The 19,674-nt window shown below is 47.0% G+C and overlaps 6 protein-coding genes across 6 annotated transcripts; 1 reads left to right on the forward strand and 5 right to left on the reverse strand.

Annotated features, from left to right (window-relative positions):
- Positions 1–332: 332 nt before the first annotated feature.
- GGS22DRAFT_163166 (DUF1671-domain-containing protein) lies at positions 333–2,912 on the forward strand. Its single transcript, XM_047961318.1, has 9 exons — positions 333–729; positions 794–1,303; positions 1,381–1,471; positions 1,539–1,643; positions 1,718–1,929; positions 2,025–2,056; positions 2,159–2,322; positions 2,391–2,601; positions 2,673–2,912. The coding sequence occupies exons 1-9, from the start codon at positions 667–669 to the stop codon at positions 2,680–2,682; spliced, it is 1,398 nt and encodes a 465-aa protein (XP_047819063.1). The 5' UTR covers positions 333–666; the 3' UTR covers positions 2,683–2,912.
- On the reverse strand, positions 2,913–4,256 carry GGS22DRAFT_163170 (inosine triphosphatase). The gene is made up of 5 exons (XM_047961319.1): positions 3,832–4,256; positions 3,456–3,600; positions 3,325–3,361; positions 3,232–3,265; positions 2,913–3,144 (listed from the first exon to the last, which is right to left on the reverse strand). The coding sequence occupies exons 1-5, from the start codon at positions 4,077–4,079 to the stop codon at positions 3,042–3,044; spliced, it is 567 nt and encodes a 188-aa protein (XP_047819064.1). The 5' UTR covers positions 4,080–4,256; the 3' UTR covers positions 2,913–3,041.
- Positions 4,257–4,607: 351 nt separating this feature from the next.
- On the reverse strand, positions 4,608–5,733 carry GGS22DRAFT_163172 (P-loop containing nucleoside triphosphate hydrolase protein). Its single transcript, XM_047961320.1, has 3 exons — positions 5,266–5,733; positions 5,022–5,170; positions 4,608–4,960 (listed from the first exon to the last, which is right to left on the reverse strand). Exons 1-3 carry the CDS (start codon positions 5,446–5,448, stop codon positions 4,756–4,758), a joined length of 537 nt encoding a protein of 178 aa, XP_047819065.1. The 5' UTR covers positions 5,449–5,733; the 3' UTR covers positions 4,608–4,755.
- Positions 5,734–5,921: 188 nt separating this feature from the next.
- GGS22DRAFT_163173 (putative myosin MYO2) lies at positions 5,922–12,054 on the reverse strand. The gene is made up of 7 exons (XM_047961321.1): positions 11,433–12,054; positions 11,216–11,348; positions 10,956–11,145; positions 7,060–10,897; positions 6,933–7,006; positions 6,659–6,873; positions 5,922–6,605 (listed from the first exon to the last, which is right to left on the reverse strand). Exons 1-7 carry the CDS (start codon positions 11,565–11,567, stop codon positions 6,463–6,465), a joined length of 4,728 nt encoding a protein of 1,575 aa, XP_047819066.1. The 5' UTR covers positions 11,568–12,054; the 3' UTR covers positions 5,922–6,462.
- A 1,653-nt stretch (positions 12,055–13,707) lies between these two features.
- Positions 13,708–16,028, reverse strand: GGS22DRAFT_163175 (uncharacterized protein). The gene is made up of 8 exons (XM_047961322.1): positions 15,602–16,028; positions 15,232–15,539; positions 14,684–15,163; positions 14,515–14,624; positions 14,418–14,460; positions 14,307–14,365; positions 14,167–14,248; positions 13,708–14,098 (listed from the first exon to the last, which is right to left on the reverse strand). Exons 1-8 carry the CDS (start codon positions 15,892–15,894, stop codon positions 14,070–14,072), a joined length of 1,404 nt encoding a protein of 467 aa, XP_047819067.1. The 5' UTR covers positions 15,895–16,028; the 3' UTR covers positions 13,708–14,069.
- A 1,138-nt stretch (positions 16,029–17,166) lies between these two features.
- Positions 17,167–18,865, reverse strand: GGS22DRAFT_140833 (nucleosome assembly protein). The gene is made up of 5 exons (XM_047958722.1): positions 18,646–18,865; positions 18,489–18,568; positions 17,687–18,412; positions 17,320–17,636; positions 17,167–17,260 (listed from the first exon to the last, which is right to left on the reverse strand). Exons 1-5 carry the CDS (start codon positions 18,687–18,689, stop codon positions 17,210–17,212), a joined length of 1,218 nt encoding a protein of 405 aa, XP_047819068.1. The 5' UTR covers positions 18,690–18,865; the 3' UTR covers positions 17,167–17,209.
- Between the last annotated feature and the right edge of the window lie 809 nt (positions 18,866–19,674).

A 19,674-nucleotide genomic window follows, 5' to 3' on the forward strand; every position in this document is an offset into this window, starting at 1 on the left:
CTTGTAATGTATGTAACTTGGTCTTACTTTCCACTTCTATAATTATTTTATTTAGGATTTATGAATTGTTCTATAGTAATAATTAATGTACTAGGTACTAATGAATTTGAATATGAGAAATGAAAAGTTATGTTGCAATAATTCTTGTTTGGGTTACTCAATGCAATTTGTTACTCTTCACATTCCAAAAGCCTCTCAGAGCCGTTTCCGATGATAATTCTTATGAGCCGCACCCGGTTTCCTTGCATTGGGTGTATGAATTGTACGTACGCCCATTCTTACCTGTATCGATACCTGATTCCTAACCTGAATCCGAAGCTGATTATGGATAGCCACCGTTGACCGATGTATGATCAATTACCGATTCGATGTTCAATGATGAATAAGATCGTAGTCAGGTTCTAGAAACACATATTCAAGTTGAAACAAGCAACTGGACAGCCAATCATCACCCTTGGCGGCTAGATCCCATCTGACGCACGAACTACCAGGTAGCCATACGACACTACGCTACGCTACGACACGCATGCGCTCAGCGCGCATAGCCTCCTTACTCCTAAATACATTAAATACATCTGGAGTTGATGGTCAAACGCCGTTCGGATTTGTCCTAGTCTTAAATTAAACGTTCTGGAGCAAAGGATCGTCTCCGCCGCCTTTGTTTTCATGTCAACCAAAGCGACTTGCCCATTTTGCTCAAAACAATTCTTCGAATATGCTCTGCTAGTAGTTAGTCTCTTTATTCTTACGACATCCTTACCCTTTCTGAGATCCCTAACATCCTTCCTCGCAGCACATAGAGATACAACATTGCGAAGAAGAGAAATCACCGTTCATCCCTGATGAGGGTTTAGAAGAGGCGGATCTTGAGGAATTTTCGGGATTAGGATCAGGATCGGGGACGCAAAAGAAAGTTGATGAGAAAGTTGACGAAGACGAGTTCACGGAATATTGCGAGTGCCCCGTTGAAGACTGCGGCGAAATGATGCCCCTCAACCACCTGCAGAACCATGTCGACATGCATGGTTACGAGTATGGCCAACATGGTTTCCCCGAGGATTATTCCGAGGAATCAACCCAGCCAAGTGCCGATGAATTGACGTCGGATAGCGATTACCTCCAGACGTCGGCCGAGCATACGCCAAGCTCAACCCCGGGACCTGCCGAGGCCGCCCTCAACGGTCCGGGCGGTGCTCCGTATAACTGGAGGAAACACTTGTTGACACTCCCTCATAGACCAAGAAACCAGCTGCCGCTTCAGATTGCTGAGGGATTTCAGGTCAAGCAAGTTAAGAGACTTGGTGTAAGTTTTCTTCTTTTCGTCAACCTATCTTTCAATCCCATTTATTAGATGAACATGAAAATTGACACAATGTTAAGAAAAAGGAACTCGGAACATACCACAAGGAGGAGAGTATGCCGGATTGGCTTTTCAGCTTGATAACCAGGCACAAATACAAAAGCTCGCAAGGTTCGTCGTCGCTTAATTTGCTAAGACCCAATATCCTGTTGGAGTTTTCAGCTCACGGACTTCTTAGACACTATACCCGTCCTTGCGCAATACATACAGCAGAGCTCAAAGACACAATACGCGTATCTCTGCAATCCAGCAACTCAGCATATCACCAAGTTAAGGAGAGAGGGTATGTATCACTTGTAGATAACTGCACAAGTACATAAGTGCACAGTATGTAAACAGAGACTGACCGCATTACAGGTGGGTTCTGTGGTTACAGAAACATCCAGATGCTAGTATCGTACATCATTGGGACGGGTGCACAAGGTGCCGCAGCTTTCGGATACGAAATTCCAACCATCTTCCAGATCCAAGACTTCATCGAGGATGCTTGGGATCGTGGTATTCATCCGGATGGTAGAATAGAACTCGGGAACCTTAGACGCACCCGCAAATATATAGGAACGCCAGAGGTCAGTTGCTTTTTATATCATCCTTAGGAGGGAGTGTTATCAGGATTTGGCCACTTTGAAACTTTGTTATAACTAACTGTTGTGCTATTAACTAGGCATCAACGCTCTTCCAGAGCCTAGGTATACAGTAAGCAAATCCCATTTAATTATCTATGTCTTGCCCATGCCCCTGGAGAAAAATACAAACCCTACTCCCGTTACAAAGAATTAGTAGCTAATGTAATACTAGGTGGGGGTATACAGGCCTTAAGAATAAGGAGGGTGATGCGCCAACGGCTTCCGAACATAGACTATACGACTATGTCGAGAATTATTTCTCGTCATGCCCTGGTGTCAAGACGCGAGGCACCGTCCGCAACACAACTCGGCCGCCACTTTACTTTCAACACCAAGGTAAGCCAAATCAAACACAGAGTAATTATTATTTCATCATAGAATGGGGATCTCTAACATAACTAAAGGCCATTCTATGACTATCATCGGAATAGAACGAACAGCTAAAGGCACCCGAAACCTCCTGGTCTTCGACCCGTCTTACCAGGACCCCACAAGCATCACCAAGTACATCGGGCGCAAGGTCGATCATCCCCGCGCTCACATGGACGATGTGCTCAAATTTTACCGCCGTGGCCCTAAGTACCTGGCGGCATATCAGCATTTTGAGGTTCTTCAGTATGTCACTTTCCCCTTCTACTCTCTCATTCCTAAAATTGGGTGTCTTAAACTAACGCATGATAATTTAGTTTAAAATGATGTGGCGAAGGCCTCCTGTATTCTTTTCTGGTTACTATCCGGCGCTTGGGTTTGTGGCTTCGATGCTCATTTGCCTGTTTGGGACTCATTGGCGTTTTGAGGAGAGTAAGAGAATGATCGCGAAGGGAGTCTGGGGTAGCAGTGTAAAGTAAACGTCAAACAGTTGATGAGATACATTTGAACATAAGTATTTTAGAACCTTGATAATCTCTTAAGAAACATCATGTCTATGGATTTATTCGCCGAGTTCTAATAACGGATATATATTTTCTTTAATCACGTCCGCCCATCTATGAATAAATCAAGTCTTGAAATACTGATCCCCGCCACATTCTGCAGCATGAGCATGTCTCACTTGCTTATTCCTTCATGCCGCCACCTTCGATCCATGCCCGGAGTTTCTCGAGCGCCTTGAAGCGGTGCGAGATCTTGTTCTTCTCGACCTTGTCCATCTCGGCGTAGCTATTCTTGTCAGTACATTCATATACTTCCCGTCGAGTATCTATCCATCTGCGGTTGGTGAAAGGGGGTCCAGATAGGGGAACTTACGTCTCGCCCTCGTACTCGAAACACGGGTCCCAGCCTGATAAGTTAGCCAACTGTCGGAGGTAGAGTATGGATGGATGTGTGTGTGCAACATACCGAATGTAGTCGGGCCTCTTGGGGGTACTATCTTGCCCTGTTTTTATTTTAGTCAGTCAGATATACTTGTTTCTTTTCCCTCTCTTCATATCCTTATAGATCCAGAGACAAGAAAGCAGAGTCAGACTTACATGTGTGCGTCCCTGGAACAACAGCACCTCCTCACCAGGTCCCTTGGAAAAGCCAAAAGTCGCAACTGCTTGCGCAGATTTGTCGTCGTAGGCCGCGAGTAGGTTGTTCAGACCTGTGTGGCCGATGGATTGCATGAACCACTTTCTGTTTCCCGCCCGGTCGTGTCAGCACTCGTCCAATTTACTCACGCCCTTTTCAGCACGGTATACATCTATACATATACGCCCCTTTCCCTTTTCATTTCCTTCCCGGTTCCCTCATCTATTCTCGCCCCTCCCTACCCAACACCGCGTCGAAGGAACCAGATAAGATATATACATACAGCGACAAACAACCCAACCGACCAAGCCATCAAGCGAGAGAAAGAAAACCTACATATAAGGCCCCGGCAGCCCATTCAGCGCATCAAAGCACAAGCACGTGTCCTCGACGAGGACAGGGCCAGCGATAGCAGCGGCAGCAGCGCGACACTTCTCCGTCGTGACCTCCTCGACGGTTCCCTGGATCTCGGGCAGATCGAGGGCCTGGTTGCGGACCTCGATGCCGGCGGGTTCGAGGATGGCGCGGACCTCGCGCAGCTTGTTGGCGTTGCCTGTTATGAAGTTGAGGACGGGTTTGGACATTTTTGTGGTTTGTCCCTTTGTATCCTTATCTCACGAGTAGTAAGGGAATTCCTCGAGTAAACACGTGAGTTGATCGGCTTGTTAGTGAATTGCTTGCTTGCTTGCTTAGGTAGGTACTTAGTCGAGACTTTATTCACTGGTTTAATAGTGAAAATTGATATGAAAGGCTCCGGTGTGACGCACCCGGCGACATGTAACCTTATAACGCTACAGCGGGCACCTGCAGTAGCTAAGCAGCTCTTCAGCGCTTCTTATTGGTACAGGATAGGCCCCAAACAGACGCCGGTTTAGCACTATATGCGTACTAAAAATCCCCTATTATCAATACATCTTTAGTTGTCTAGTACCTATCAAGTAGCAGCCCTAGGGCAACTAGAGAGTCTGGTTTATATTGGTTGTCTAAAAGAGAAAACAATATCATACTAGTTAGGTAACTTATAGTTTGTAAGTAAGGTATCATACATCTTACAGATGCTGCTACCTATTCCTCTAAGATCTATAACATATAACATCTTTAGAGATTCAGCACCAGTCAAAGATCATGGGTATCTCATCGCATTTACTACCTAGAATGCGTCGTCCGTCCCAATGCACCTTTCCCTTCCCTTTTCCCTCCCCCGTTTCACCCTCAGAGAAGAAAAGGGCTTCATGTTTTTTTTTCTAACTTAATCTCACTCTACTGCGCACCCCCCTCCACATGATCCCGTTTCCACTGCTTAATCCACTCATCGATGCGGTCGACATTACTCTCCATCTCATCCGTCGAGTTACTCGTGAGTTCGACCACGATCTGCGGTTCGTACGAGTCCCGCGCTTCCTGTAACAGCACCTCCATGATCTCCGAGTCTAGGTTCTCTTGTAACTTCGCCTCGGGGTATTTCCTTGATATACAATGAGCATCAAATAAAATAAGGGGAAAAGGGGAAGAGGGAAGGAATTTACCTCGCGGATAACCGATCGTAAAGAGTACTAGAATCCACCCGCAGCACGACGACCAAGTCGATCCAGCTCTCGGGGAAGATCTCGCAGCCGTGCCAGTCTATAATGCAGCCGCCAGACTTGACACTATCCTCCTCAAGCGCATCTAGTAGCTAGAGTTCCGTTGATTAGCCTTCATCCTCACTTTTTCCTATCCATTTCTCCCCGTTCTCATGACATGAGAGCCGAGTCAAGTTCTCAGACTCACCTTATCCTCGTCCACGATCCAGCTCATGAAAGTGTCATCCCAGCCCTCATGGCACCCCTTGTCCTTGACGACCTGGTTGACCGACACGTGCCTCAGTCCCGTCCTCTCGGCCAGCATCTCGGCGTGCGTCGTCTTGCCCACTCCGGGCGTGCCCGTGATGATGATGTTCGGGTCTGTACGCATTTTCTCTACCTTTTCTTCTCAATTATTTCCTTCTTTTTTAATTATTCTTCTCCTTCCTCTCTTTTAAGAAACGAAAAACAATTTTCTTTTCTTGTCGGGTTGTTTAGGCCCTTTCCCTTCCGACCCGAGTAGAGCCAGGAACCTCCGAGAAGAAAAACCGATTAACAAATCGAATTTCCCAGGATTTGAAAAATGTTTAAAAAATCATAGATCGATTGTCAAGGGCAGAGCGATAATAGAAATGGCAACTTCCTAATTCGCTACAGTTGAATGTCCGAAGTTTTTCAAGTTACGTACCTCTTTCAATTCCAAGGTTCTCACAGTGAAAACCTTAGCAGAATTTTGGCACGGGTCGCAGGTCACGTGCACCTATAGCATTTCGCATTCCACCAAACCATCAAACCTTAGCAGCACTCACTCATCATCTAACATCAATAGCAAGCCACGAGTCGACATACGCAAAGGCAGGTTATGGATGTAAATGTCAACTGAATATGGAATATCGAGCTGGGAATCATCTCGTAATTCAGATGTTGTGTGGAGAGAATAGACAATGGCCAAACCTCCCCAAGACTGTGTTGTGTGTTATGTGTGCGTGGTCTCTTCGTCGCATGTACAAACCCATACACCTAGCTAGATGCTTTACAGTATCTTCTTCCTCTTTTTAGTACACTCTCCTCATTTCACACGCGGACCCGGTCTAAAAAAAGTCGTCGACAAAAAAAGGCAAACATCAAACGCCCCCGTCCATGGTCCGCGTGAGTCTTCTAGTTCAATCGTGCCTTGATATCCATTAAATCTGTGTGCCCGTCTTGGCTCGAGTCCCAATCCGAGCAAGCTGCCCTAGTGCTACTTACTGTCCATGGGACTTGGTGATGTCGGATGCTTTAAATCTACATCGACCTGCCCGCATGATACCCCTACCCGCCCGAGTTTTCTTGATCCCGGCATTGTCAAGGGGAGGCGCCCAATTCCGATTTGGAATGGCCGGAAGCTTCTTCTGATATTGCGGCTCTACGCGATATCGACCTCGGCTTCGTCAACCTCCGCAAGTTCACCATCACCGTCGTACTCGTCGGCCTCCATCTTCTCCTGTTGAGCAATGGCCTGCGCAGATACTATCTCGGCTAACCTCTTTAGTCGGGGTGTTTGTAGCCCTGAAATGTTAGGTTAGTGGTGCTTCTTTCGCAAGATAGAAAATTCAACTTACAAGACGGCGTATACGTCTCCAAGGCGGTGATTGCTCGGGGTTCCGCGATCTCATACGGTCCACTGTCGTCCATATCGACAGCTGCCAACAGAAGAACATCGCTCTTCTCCGTCACCCTCGATGCTACGGCCTTCATGATTTCTCCATTGATGGGCTGCTCGTAATCGGCGACGAGGTACTGGTTCAGTAATTTCTGAATTTGGTTGGGGGAGAGCCTGCAAATAGAATTAGTTACACGCAACGATAAAAAGAAGTGCGTTTTCGTTATACTTACATCCAGCAGATGTCTTGGATGATCTCGATATCGTTCAGAGTCGCCTTCTTAAGCTGTAGGAGCTTTGTAGCTTGCTATAATGAAAATTAGTTGCCGTATCAACCGGTCGAGGACTGGGTTAACATACCATGAGATGTTCAAGCTGTAGGGTGCCTTCGGGCATATCGTGGCTCTTGCACCACTCTTCAATTCGAGTAATATTGTAGTTGATCTGCAGACCACGCTTCCACGATAGGAAATTCCTCCGCATGAGAAGGTCGTTGAAGGCAGTGACGCCAACCAACTTGAGAAGTTCGGTGACGGTTTGAGTAATAATGCTGTCCTCCAGGTAGTAAGCCTTCATCGCCCTAAAGACGTTGTTAAGCAGACTTAGAAGGTTATCCATGCTATAAGCAGGCTGCGAGTTCGTCGCCAGTAGCTTGCCGAGGAATCTGTTACTTTCATTCGTGACGAAGCCGGGAAGAGACTGAGACTCAATGATAGCCGGGATGATCATCTTCTGTAGCTTCTTCTTGAGAATCTTCATCCAAGTGTGATAGATGTTGAATTCCAAACTCTCAAGATCGTGCTTGACAATCTCCAGCAGACGATCGTACTCATAATTGTCTGTCTTTTGAGCCTCGTACCAATCCTCAGCAAGGAACACGAACGAGAGCATCTCGTGCACGTTAGATAGCCAGAAGGAACCAGGGTTGATTGCATCATCTCCTTCGTAGTGCATAACCTCCTGCTGGATGGACTGCATAACGTTGGCCAGGAACCTCTCCGACTCCTTAACGAAGCCATTGTTCCACATCTCCGAGGTAACGAGGTTGATGAGATAAGAGGGGAAGAGAACCTCCTTGTCTGATGGTGGCGGGTTGGTGTTTGGCGAGGGGATCTTCAGATTCTTAATTAGACCCAGGGTGACTTCATCGTTCAAGCCATCCTCGTCAGCAAGCAAGTTCTCCAATTCCATTTCGATAGTGTCGACTCCCGGAACGTAGCCAGCGCCAGGACGGTGGGCTCCGCTGGTAACAGCCATGGATACTGGACGGGGGTTGTACGCGGCACTGAAGCGGTCCATCATTCCGCTGGGTTCTGCGCCCGCGCTTCGTCGCTTCGGCTTCTTGGAGGATACTAGGTTGATCAAACCATTGACCGGAGCAACGCCGTTGCCGTTGATGATCTCTCCGTTGATTGGCGCAGATCGCTTGGCCAACTCGAGCTCCTCGGACATTTGTGCGAGTTGCTCCCGCAAGGTCATCTTCTCGTTTTCGTGGAGAGTACTCTCCCGCTTGATACGGTCCACCTCGGCGTTGGCGGTTCGCAGAGACTCCTTCAGTTCCCGTTCTTCCTCTTGCATGCGTTTGACGCTTGAAGTAGACTCGTCGAAGTTGTGCTGGAGCTTCTTCATCTCTTCTTCCATGGCCTGTAACTTGGCTACGGCAATACCAGCTTGGTTGGCTTCCGCCTGAAGCTCCTTCGTCCGGGTCTCGAGCGCATTGTGACGGCTCTTCCAGGACTTGATTTGACTTTCGTAGTTCTCTACCTGGCTCTGGAGGGTCTTGTTCGCGGACTTCATAGTACCCAATGACTGCGTAAGTTCGACAACCTTGTTTTCCAATTTGTAGGAAATTTGCTTCAGATCGCGAGCCTCCTCGCGCATTGTCTTGTACTCCTTCCTTGCCTGTCTTCCACGCCACAGACTTTGGACCAAGGTAACCTTCTTGCGGTAACTTCTCCATGTCTGGACCTGTCGCCTTGATCGCCACACGCGCTGGATGAGAATGACAGCATTTCCAACCCGGGTTTCCATAATCTCCTTTCTCCGCAGGTAACCCTTGGCGACGGCCTGTACCAGTATAACGCTGCTTCGGATCCGCTGGAACGCCTTTCGTTGCTTTGACCCCTTCCATACTCTTTGAATAGTTGTTGCAGCTTTGACGGTACGCAATTCCTGAGCCTTGACTCTGATCCCGCGAGCTCTGGCGAGTGATTGGAAGCAGACAATAGCCTCTCGTGCCTCAAGATACTTACGGCGGTAGTACTTGGCCTTCAAATTCTTCTGGATCAAGATAGCAGCCTCACTCATACGGCTTTGGCGGAGGTTCTCCAAATGGGCAAGCATACCAGCACGGAAGAAGACCTTGGTCAACCCGAGTTGGTAGCTGTCGGTTCCAGTGCCGGTAAGCGAACCGAGCGCCTGGCCGAGAATCTCCTTCACCAACTGTCTGATCTCAGTCTGCCATCGGCTCGACGGAATCAATAGGTAGTATCGCAGAGCAAATTCTTCGTAGGTCCATCGTCCTGGGTAACCAGCACAGCTAATGCGGATAGTTTCGAGGACACCACAGGCTCTCAGTTGGCTGAGAACCATGGGACCTTCAAATTTCCACGCGACCTTGGCCTCGTTAGGTTTAATGCAACGAATATAGTGAACATTGGTATTTCCGATCGTAGACATAAGCTCGATAAGTGAAGAACGGAAGATGCCGCCAAGAGTTGGCTTGCGGTTAACAGCAACTCCTATCTTCCTCCCTGCCGTAGGCTTGGCGACTGCGGAGCCGGAAGAGGCGACGTCCTTCTCACGGACGGCGGATGCTGCGGCGAGCACTCGGCTAAGGAATTTGTTCGTCGTCGCACGGAGAATTTCCATGTGCTCATCGGGCACTGTATCTCTGTTCTTCTCGATGAAGCCCTCCGATTCGTATGTGACATCGACGGCATAATGACAGACGGTGAAGGAGGATTTGCCAAACCTAGGCTTCTTGTAGAACTTGTTCTTATCCCCAGAAAAGTTGTGGTGTAGCTTGGTGACGAATTGCTCGTCCGCACCCATAGGTAACCTAGACTCTTCATCGAGAAGTGAAAGAATACCTAGTCGCCCTTCAATCAAATCGATGCATGGCTGGTTATCAGAGAACTCGATGAATTTCCAGTCTATCTGTTCCCTCACGTACTCTTCCTGTTCCAGCCTAAACACGTGAGAGTTAAACTGCTGCTGTAGTTTTTCATTGGCGTAGTTGATGCAAAACTGCTCGAAAGAGTTCTTGGCAAAATGCTCGAAACCGTAAATATCAAGGACACCGATGAAGGAGGAGACACGGCTCAAAACCTCGTCAGTTGCAAGACTCCTATTGATGACCTCCACCAGCCAATCAAAAAGACTTGAATAAATATATTTAGCAACAGAGTCTCGTACGACGAGAGCCTGCTGCTGTGTCAAGTTTGAAACGATCTTCTCGCCACGGGTAACCAGTTGTTTTTTGACAATCCACTTGGCGAAATTTACATTATCGATTCCGAGGATAGCACAAGCACGCTCTAAAGAGGTCTCCGTGGGAGCTAGGACGCTGTCGGTTCTGGAGGCACCGATTTTAACGTTGCCCAGGTGCAGTAGACCAGCTAGAAGATTGAAGATACCCGACTGCTGAGTCTCGTCGACACCGATAGTCTTGAGGGAGCTCTTGGTAGCTAAGAATTCGGCTTTATCGTCTACCCCATCGATAGTAGGCGAGTTTCCCTGGTTAAGGTAATCAAACTGCTCTACCGGCAAGAGGGTTAGATCCTGTCGCTCTTTATCTGTCGCTCCGGCCAAAAATTGGTAGAAAATGTGGTAATTCCTTTCTTTTAGGGGCTGGAACACAAGTCGTGACCGTTCGAGGAGGTACGTCCGAATCCTAGCACCAATAATGTTTGTCTTGCTGTCGAACATGATTTCTATGTACTTTCCAAATCGCGAAGAGTTGTCGTTTCGGGTGGTTTTGGCGTTACCAAATGCTTCCATGATAGGATTGGTCGCCAAAATTTGCTCTTCCGTCTCGCTCATAGCATCGGCACCTTTCTTAGATCGGCTCCCCGGATTATCTGGCGATTCTCTTGTAGCAAAATACCTCATGATGTACTTCGCACTAACTGTCTTTCCCGCACCAGACTCTCCCGATACGACGACAGTTTGATTCCTCCCATCTTTTATCATTTTCCTAAATGTTTAGGTTAGCGATATAGGGACTTGGATGGCGAGCATCAGAATGTATTCACATGAACGCCTCCTCGGCGATGGCAAACAGATGGGGGGCTTGCGTCTCCCTCTGCCTGCCAGCATATACTTGGACCATGCCCGGGACATAGAGAGAATCGACTCGAGCAAAGGGATTTGTGGCTATCAACACTATACCACTGTATGTGTAGATTTCCTTCTGCGCATATCGAAGACGGATTGCTTGAAGCACTATATGAATAGATCGGTCAGTGATCGGAGCTGGGTGTAGACTCGTAAATGTTGGTAGGGTTATGAGTACCTGCAGGTTCGTTCAAGTGAGATAGATTCGTTAAATCGTCACTGGCTTCTAACATGGCAGGGTTCATTAACGGGGGTAACGTGGTGTCGTTAGAATTTTGCAAAGCCTCCGCAGAGAGCGTTATCGTTTTGGTCTAGAGGTGGAGATGAGCGGTCAGCCATAGCTCCAAGACGCCGACGAAGAAACAACTTCGATATAGTTTCGCATATTGACATACCTCTTCATTCTCTAACTTGAAGACCAAAGTGACCTTATCACCATCTACTGTCTTCTTGACAACCTCAGATGCCACCCAGCCCTCGGTGACATCTGGCTGCCAAACTCTCGTACCGACATCGTAGCTATGCGACATGAGAGGCTGATGTCAGGTCGGTGCAAGTTTAAAAAGAAATAGTTGGGTTGTTCGTGTCGCAAGAGACGTTATGATGGCAGTATATTTATTAGGGGAGAGCGATAGCACAAGGCATTCGTGTCGGTCGGCCGAGGTTTGTGGTTTTGAGGTTTCGAGGGTTCGAATTGGGCGGACACAAACGACAAACGGTGAGGTAAGTACTATCTAATCGAATCCTATAGCCACTAGACTGGTACCTATAGGTATAAGCCTATAAATAAAGAGGAACGGGACCCAGAGTAGCAAAGTTGAGCTAAGTTGACCTAGATGAAGCAGGCCGTTCAACGGAGAAGATGTTGATATGCTTGCCCACAACTAAAGAAAAAAAAAGTGTGATGGCCAGTTTCAGTGTTCGCGTTGTGATATTGTGTACCGTTGTAATGCACAATGCAATATCTTAGCGATTATGACATGTCCACCATCCACTACAGCTGTACTTGGATCAGTGGTGAGCCTGTAATCCAGCCTTTCAATGATTGAGATTTAGGGGAGGTAGGGAATAAAGGGGAGGGCGTTTCCTATTACAGATTAGTACAATGTCAAGAAACAGGGGGGTTCCGTTAAAAAAGAGACCTCCACATACTCCAGCCATTTATAATTCTTTCACTTTTTTTGATGGACCTCTGCTTCATGGGACGGGCTTGCCTTGTTCGGGTACGAAACCAAAAACTAAACCAACTTAATTGTGTGTTTGCTATTATGTACTATGCAGTACTTTAGTAGGCGGTGTGCTCCGCATGTTAAAATGATGTACAATCTACTTTTTTTCCTCCTTTCTCCGTCGTCACGATTAAATGTACCCTCTTCTTACTCAACCTCCAGCTCCTAACCTAGGAATCTAGCTCCTTTTTCTTGCAGAAGTGTGTGTGCGCTCTACCGGTTACAAAGCAGCCAATCTGCAGGTCCATTTTCTCATTTTCGTTGATGTGCTGTTGTGGCAGCTTAATTTGATCAAATCAGCTTCTGTCGTGGGTGTATTCGAGCAATGTACCTGCATACATCACAGTACTTCGTGATGCCGGATGTGGGATTACAACATACACATAAGTACTAGGTAGGCACTGAAATATGATGCAATTTGATGTTACTTAGACATTTGGATTTCTCCAAAGCAGACGTGCCAGTCTCAATCTTTACGCCTATCCAAAGTCAATAATATAGAGCTGTTACCTCAAAATATGTACTTGGAAGGTTGGTAGGTGAGAACTTGGAAATAAAACGCTCGGGAAGTTGTAGGTGCACCCGGTGTTTCGATCTACGGGACTCATCCTCCCTGCTCCTTCTCCTTACTACTCCTTCTCAAGTAACTTCCATGTCATATGTACGTATATACTTTATACTTTAATCCTTGACCGTTTAATAAAATAGGTAACGGTCTCAGCACTTACCTACCTAGGTACATAAAAGACTCAAGGTTTCTCCCGCCGACGTCAAGCCATGTACATAAGTGGCCGCTGTGTCACGTCAGTTAAACTTTCCTCCCTCGTTTTCTTCTTTCAGTTCTGCAGCTGGAGTAATACGAAGAGTGTACAAGTAAACAGTACAATCGGAGTGACAATCGATGTTTCTGAATCATCTTCAGAAGCAGATATCTAATCGATCATTCGATCATCCTGGAATCACAAACCGTCCGGGCGTATTTACAGGGGAAGTCAGCCCGGACCCGATGCATAGAAATCCGACTTTTACATAGTAGCAACCAACCCCCTTCCCCGGATCTCCAACGCCTAACTCACATAGGAAAAACACAGGAAATCAGACAGACCGGTCAGGGCCTACATTGTATTCTACAGGGCCGATGTTTGTTTCATAGCTCGTTAATCCACAACCTCTCCTTTCCCTATACGCAGATCTACATGATCAACATAAGTAGGTAACAAGCTTGCGAACTTCGACGCGAGAATGAGTTGAATAATATTGCCTAGATACAATGACGACTCCAAGAATTACGAGCTTTGAGGCTTGGTGTACCTGTATGCCATTATTCATCTTGCTCACGTAGCGTGATATAGCTCCCCATCAGGAACAGAGCCGAAATAACTACATAATAAAATCGCGCTTAACACACACACATATTAATACATACCTAATAAAGGCATTCGGCATTCCATGATGCTCGGTAATAACGATATAATTATACTAATAAATTCTCGACTCCTACACACAAAAAGGGGGAGTCCGAGCCAATTTCATGTTATCAAAAACGATGCTTAACCTATTCTACAGTGGGCAGTTTTCATGTTGAACCTCGCGCCACCCCTTTTCTAACCATGCCTACCTAGGTGCTCATGCGATTTTTCCCGGGTATCCTTTTTGGTTGAATTAAAGTTGAATTTTTATACCCATCATGCAAGATGTCTGTTTCCATCTGGTTGAACGCCTTTCCCTTCGTTCCAGTTCCTAGAGGGTTGCTATTTGCCTCATCCACCGTCGCCTACTCACTACTTCATCTACGGATTTAACCTAGTAAAGCACGCGTGTCATAATGCGAGCTATGAAATATGTGTTAGCTCGTACATTTCGAGATTAGGAAATTGGGGGGACGTGAGCTGGTACTTACAGCCGAGCACCTCAAGCGAGTCGGAAATTTCTTTAAGATCGCTGGTCTGGACGTCGCTGACATCGGCCATGAGATAGGCGAGCTGCAGATAAATGTTAATTTGAAACAATCAACAACCAGTCGAATATCGGAAAACTTACGTCGCCCCTACTATCGCTGATCTGCTTATCGACGTTATGGTTGCCGAGAATTTCGTTGACTGCTAAGGTGTAAGTATCCAATGTGACTATGCGTAAGATCACTTTACTAACCCTTGCGAAGAACACCCGGCACGTTATTATGGATGTAGATGACCTGCGACGAATTAGAGATGGTTACGGAGTTTTCGAGCGGCTGAAAATTTCTTACTCGTGCGTGGTTAGGCTCATCCAGCGTCAATGAACGCATGTTTACTTCGGGCATATTGACGCTGCCCAAAGTAATGCCTAGGTTAATGTATCGAACCAGAGCGTCGCTGACTAGATGGGGTTTACGTTAATTGGCGAATTCCGAGGCATCGCATTAGGGATTTCCATACCTTCGATACCAATCGCCCTCTGAGCCTCTTCGGTGCTGCCACCGATGTGCGGGGTAAGAATGATGTTGTTCAGACTGCGAAGATCTTCCTCCCACCCGTTAAGGCTATTGACAAAATAATCACCGTTTGCGCGCGGCTCGCCCGGATAGACATCCAATGCAGCTCCGGCGATCTTACCACCACGCATCGCGTTGATGAGAGCCGGAATGTCAACTACGGTTCCGCGGCTGGCATTGATGAGATACGAGCCATCCTTCATATGTTCGAGCTGCGCGGCAGAAATCATGTTTTTAGTTTCGGGTAGCTCAGGCACATGTAAGGTGACGAAGTCAGCTTCGGTCAGGAGAGCCTCTAACGTTGGCACCTGTCGGGCCGTACCCAATGCCATCAAGCTCACGACATCGTAGTATATAACTGACATCCCCATAGCTTCTGCGAGCACAGACAATTGCGAGCCAATGTGTCCATATCCAACGATTCCTTCGATACAGTCAGTGTTACCCCCTGAATTAGGTGTAAACGCAGGTCTAGTTGAATGTCGCACATACCGAGGGTCTTGCCACGAATTTCCCAGCACTTGTTGCTCACCTTATTCCAGGTGCCCCTGTGCATCTCATTGGAACGATCACCTAGCTGGCGAGCCAGAGTAATGATTTCTGCAATGACAAGCTCGGCCACACTACGAGAGTTCGCAAAAGGCGAGTTGAAGACGGCAATACCATGATGAGCTGCGTATTCCAAATCTACCTGATTGGTGCCAATGCAGAAGCAGCCAATTACCAATAGGTTCTTGGCCTCGCGGAGGACCCTTTCATTTAATTTGGTCTTGGATCGAATGCCAATGACGTGGACATCTCTGCGATTCATAATCAGAGCCCGGCATAGCTAGCTATGCTTAAAAAAGGTGAAAATACTCACCGGATCTTCTCAATTAGTTGATCCTCGGGTAATGAGCTCTTGTGAAATTCAACTTGATAGCCCTGGCCAGTCAAGATGTCTCTTCCGCTCTGATTGACGTTCTCAAGTAAGAGTATCTTTATGTCCTGTGTGTTGAAGGGCTTGAGCTGCTTGGGTTGACTTCGCTGGGGGAGTGCCCCGCCAAAGCTCGATAGCGGGGAATGAAAAGTTGTAGCTGATGGCGAGGTCGAGACCTCCAAGTGATGGGGCAGTTCATGGTCGGCCGTCCTCAATATGTTCCGTGCTTCAGCCATGATTTCAATTCTAAATTTCTAATTCACAAGATACTATAAAATGTTTAGACCGAGAAATTGAAGAGGGATAATTATGAATATATAGCCGAACGGAGTTGTAAATTGACTCAGAGCTCAAGTTCGGGAAAACTTTTTGCTGTTTTGCTAGCTTTGGATCGCTTTGGTTTACTTATGGTTTAAGTGTTATACCTTGATTCTGGTTAGCGCACTTGTGATTCGCTATAACAATCACCCAATCCCCCTCTTACCCCCTAAGTCCACATCCACATCAGCCTATCGGTTCACGTAATATTTTCCTTATGCTAGTTAAGTGACCCAGCTTTTTATTATTCGGTTTATTCGGTGCCACGACACACTAGAACTCTGAACGGTCTTTGAAAAAAAAAGGATATTTTCATAGTCAGATCCCGTCATCGGACATTGCTACAGTAACCCTGCCGTGACTCACGGATCGTACGGGCATATGGTTAACTTGGTTAACTTGGTGCCATGGGGCGGAATTTAATTCCATAGCCTTAAAACTTAAAAGTCTCCCGATGTTAAATTAGTAAACAGATATGTATGGAATTGTCTATATCTGTCTAATCAAGGTACTAGATGGTGAATTGAGTGTCAACAATTCCGTCCTTGAAAATTTGAGGACTTACATACTTCGCAGATATGTATGTAAGTCACGAGTTGCGTTGCATTGCGGGATAGAAAATGGCCTGGTCAGCAAGGTGTCCTACATCTCTATGTTCACCACTTCTGAATGTGCATAGCGTAGCGTGGAGTTTTCCTATGCAGGGGATAGTAAAATCAAGTCCTTATGCAACGTACGATGTACATATATGCGAGTCGCAAACTTCCGTCAACTTCATGTGATTCTCTCTGTCTGAATGCATTATTGACGAGCCTGCCACTTTACCTTCCCCCCTTTCCTGGTGCCAGCATGAAGTCTGCCTTTTGGGGCCCACCTCCAATGTCTCTGTTCATGATATGCTGCCACCTGCCCTACCAACCAACTACTCCAGACCAGCCGTATGCTGGAGGAAAACAATGAAGAGAATTATCAATCAATACAGAACGAGATTCCGCGAAAGCAACCTAGAGCCTAATGGGAGTGGCCAGTCTATTTTGCACTTCAATTCAAAGACCATGTGCTGTATCACCTCTGTAGAGCGTCGGCAAATTCGCAATATGAGAATTGCCCTGGCTGATAGAACGACAGAAGGGCTTGAAAAAGGATGAGACTGTCATAACTCAACCTTACCTTCCCCCCGAACAGGATCCGTGACGTGAATTAAGTAAAAAGCATTACCGGGCGAGGACGTATTTAACTTTGCTTGCATTCTTGCGCCTCCTGCTTCGGCTTCGCACCATCATCCTGTATTATAGTTAGCCATGCATCCTCTAAGGGGTTGGTGAGAGAAGTGGTCAACTAACATCATCATCAGATTCTTCCTCGTCGTCATCACGGTCTTCACTAAGGTCGTCGTCTTCATCGTCTTCGTCATCATCGAAGGGCTCCTCGATGTCATCGAGCTCCTCGAAAGCTAAGGCTTCACCAGTGAACCAATCGATGGCTCGGGGAATCAACTTCTCCTTGATATCCTCGCCAAGTTGGTAATCTAGCTCTAGGCGCTCCTCGATATCCGAAGCAGCGTCGTCATCGTCATCAGTGGGTGCCTTAGGGGGCGAGAAGAAGTTGAAGAATGACTCGGTAGGAACTGTCTTCTTGACGATACGAGTTTGCTTGGTGTCTATTTAAGTTAGTAAGGGGCGTCTAAAGATCCACCTTGAATTCACTTACTCTTGTTCCTTTGCTTCTTGCTTTCGATACGAACGGTGAGATCCTGGCCTTCTTTCCAGTTGATCTTATCGCCCTCAGCATGGTCATAGATGAAATCGCCACCGTAACCACTCTCATTCTGATAGAAATACGTTTTGGTGATGGTCTTGTTGGTGAAGAACTCATTTTCGGCGAATTCGAAAATTAAGCGGAATCCCGGCTTGTCAAGATACTCCATTCGAATGTCAGTAAGGAAGCGGAGAGCGGCCTCATCACGGTCAGTAATCATTTCGGCAAGCGAAATTTGGTTCTTCATCGCCGACAACCAGAATTCCGGAATGCCTTTAACGAGCTCGGTAGCTTCGGCGGCCGCCTCGTCGGTCGCCTCCTTCTTCACCTCGGGCTTGTCTTCGTCATCCTCATTATCTTCTTCACCGGCCTTGACTTGATCATCGGTAGGCTCTTCCTTCCCGTTGACAATCGCGGCGCGTGTCTCGTAAAGGGGGGTAAACTTGGCGAAATACTTCTTCTCGAGCTGGAGGACCTCTTCTTGGAACTCAGCCTCGAGTTTCGAGTGATCCTTCTGAATACCCTTCAAGCCAGCAACACGGCGGCGAACATGCTGGGGCAACGACTCTATGTAGCCGGAAGAGCGACCGACCAGAGAGCCAAGCCGGCCTTGGATCATCTGAACTAGTCGTGGGTTCTGGGCAAAGATGGACGCGGCAGCGGCGCGATCAAGATCCTCTATATCGTAGATGAGGTTAGTAAGAGTACCATATGAAATAGGCATAGAATTAGGACCTTGTGCTCATCGACTTACCCTCTTTGATGCTAGCAACGCCCGGTTGTTGGGCATGAGAAGAGATGGGAGCATTGCTGGCAGGTGTGTTCTGCGGAGTGCTGCGGAGAGAAATTAGATATCTGTGCTCTTACAAGATACAGCTGAACTGAGAGGAAGTAGTGTTGGTAGCACATACGGAGCAGGAACCTCTGCACGGCGATTCTTAATAGGTTCCGCCATTGCTGATATTTCCGTCGCGGAAGTTAAAGGTGATGATAGACTCGTAAGTGGACGCGTCGATATCTGATTGGGGGACTTGAAAGTCGACGGTGGACGGCGAAAAAAAATTCGAGTCGGGGAAGAAATAAAAAAAAAGTTAGGTATTGATTAAAGTGAGGTTATGCGTATAGATGGACGCTTGAAATCACAGGTCAGCAACTTGAAGAACTTGCAGATAGTGCTAAAGTTACAACGAGTGCGTGGTTATGATGATGGAATTGGTTGATACGAAGAAAGAGTTGAACTGGGATTAAGTCCAACGGCGAAAGAGGAAAAAGCGAAGGAGAAGTTGTAGTGGTGAAAGTAAAGTTGGTCTATAGTAATGGGGAATTTGATGAGAGAGGGCAGAGAGACTCTGGACTAGTCTGGTGGGAGAGGCGAAGTGGGGGAAGGCACAACCCTGTCAGTGTTCCCCTCCAAAGACTGTGTGCTAAGAGGTAGCAGGGAAAAAAAAATAGAAGTTGTTGGGCGCCGTTCCTCAAATAAAATTTCAATGCTGCTTAGAACAATTTTTTTTCTTCAGGGCACTTACACGTACTATTCGTCTTTGCCTACCTACCTCTGGGTACCTACCTACACCGACGGCTTCTATAACCCGGGACTTGAGGCTTCCTACCTAAGGCATCCATCATTGTCTTCCATACGACCTACCTAGGTACCTACCGACTTAGTAGTACCTAGGTAGTAGGCATCAAATCTGATGTGTACCTTACAATGTCCTTTATTGTACACTTTCGTGCAGCCAAGCTATGTACGTGGGTGCATTGGGAGATGTCATATATCGAATGCAATCCGAGTTCAGAATCCAAGTTCAGTACCTATTGTACTAGTACTTACCCGCCTAGGTACCTGATGTGGGCTAGCACTCACCTAAACCTGGTAGAGAGCGGTGAAGGTAGAAAGACTAGAAGAATTCCATGCCTGCGTACAGTACATCAACCTAGAT

This window comes from Annulohypoxylon maeteangense, assembly GCF_022496945.1.
Source record: "Annulohypoxylon maeteangense strain CBS 123835 unplaced genomic scaffold GGS22scaffold_8, whole genome shotgun sequence".
Lineage (NCBI taxonomy): Eukaryota > Fungi > Ascomycota > Sordariomycetes > Xylariales > Hypoxylaceae > Annulohypoxylon > Annulohypoxylon maeteangense.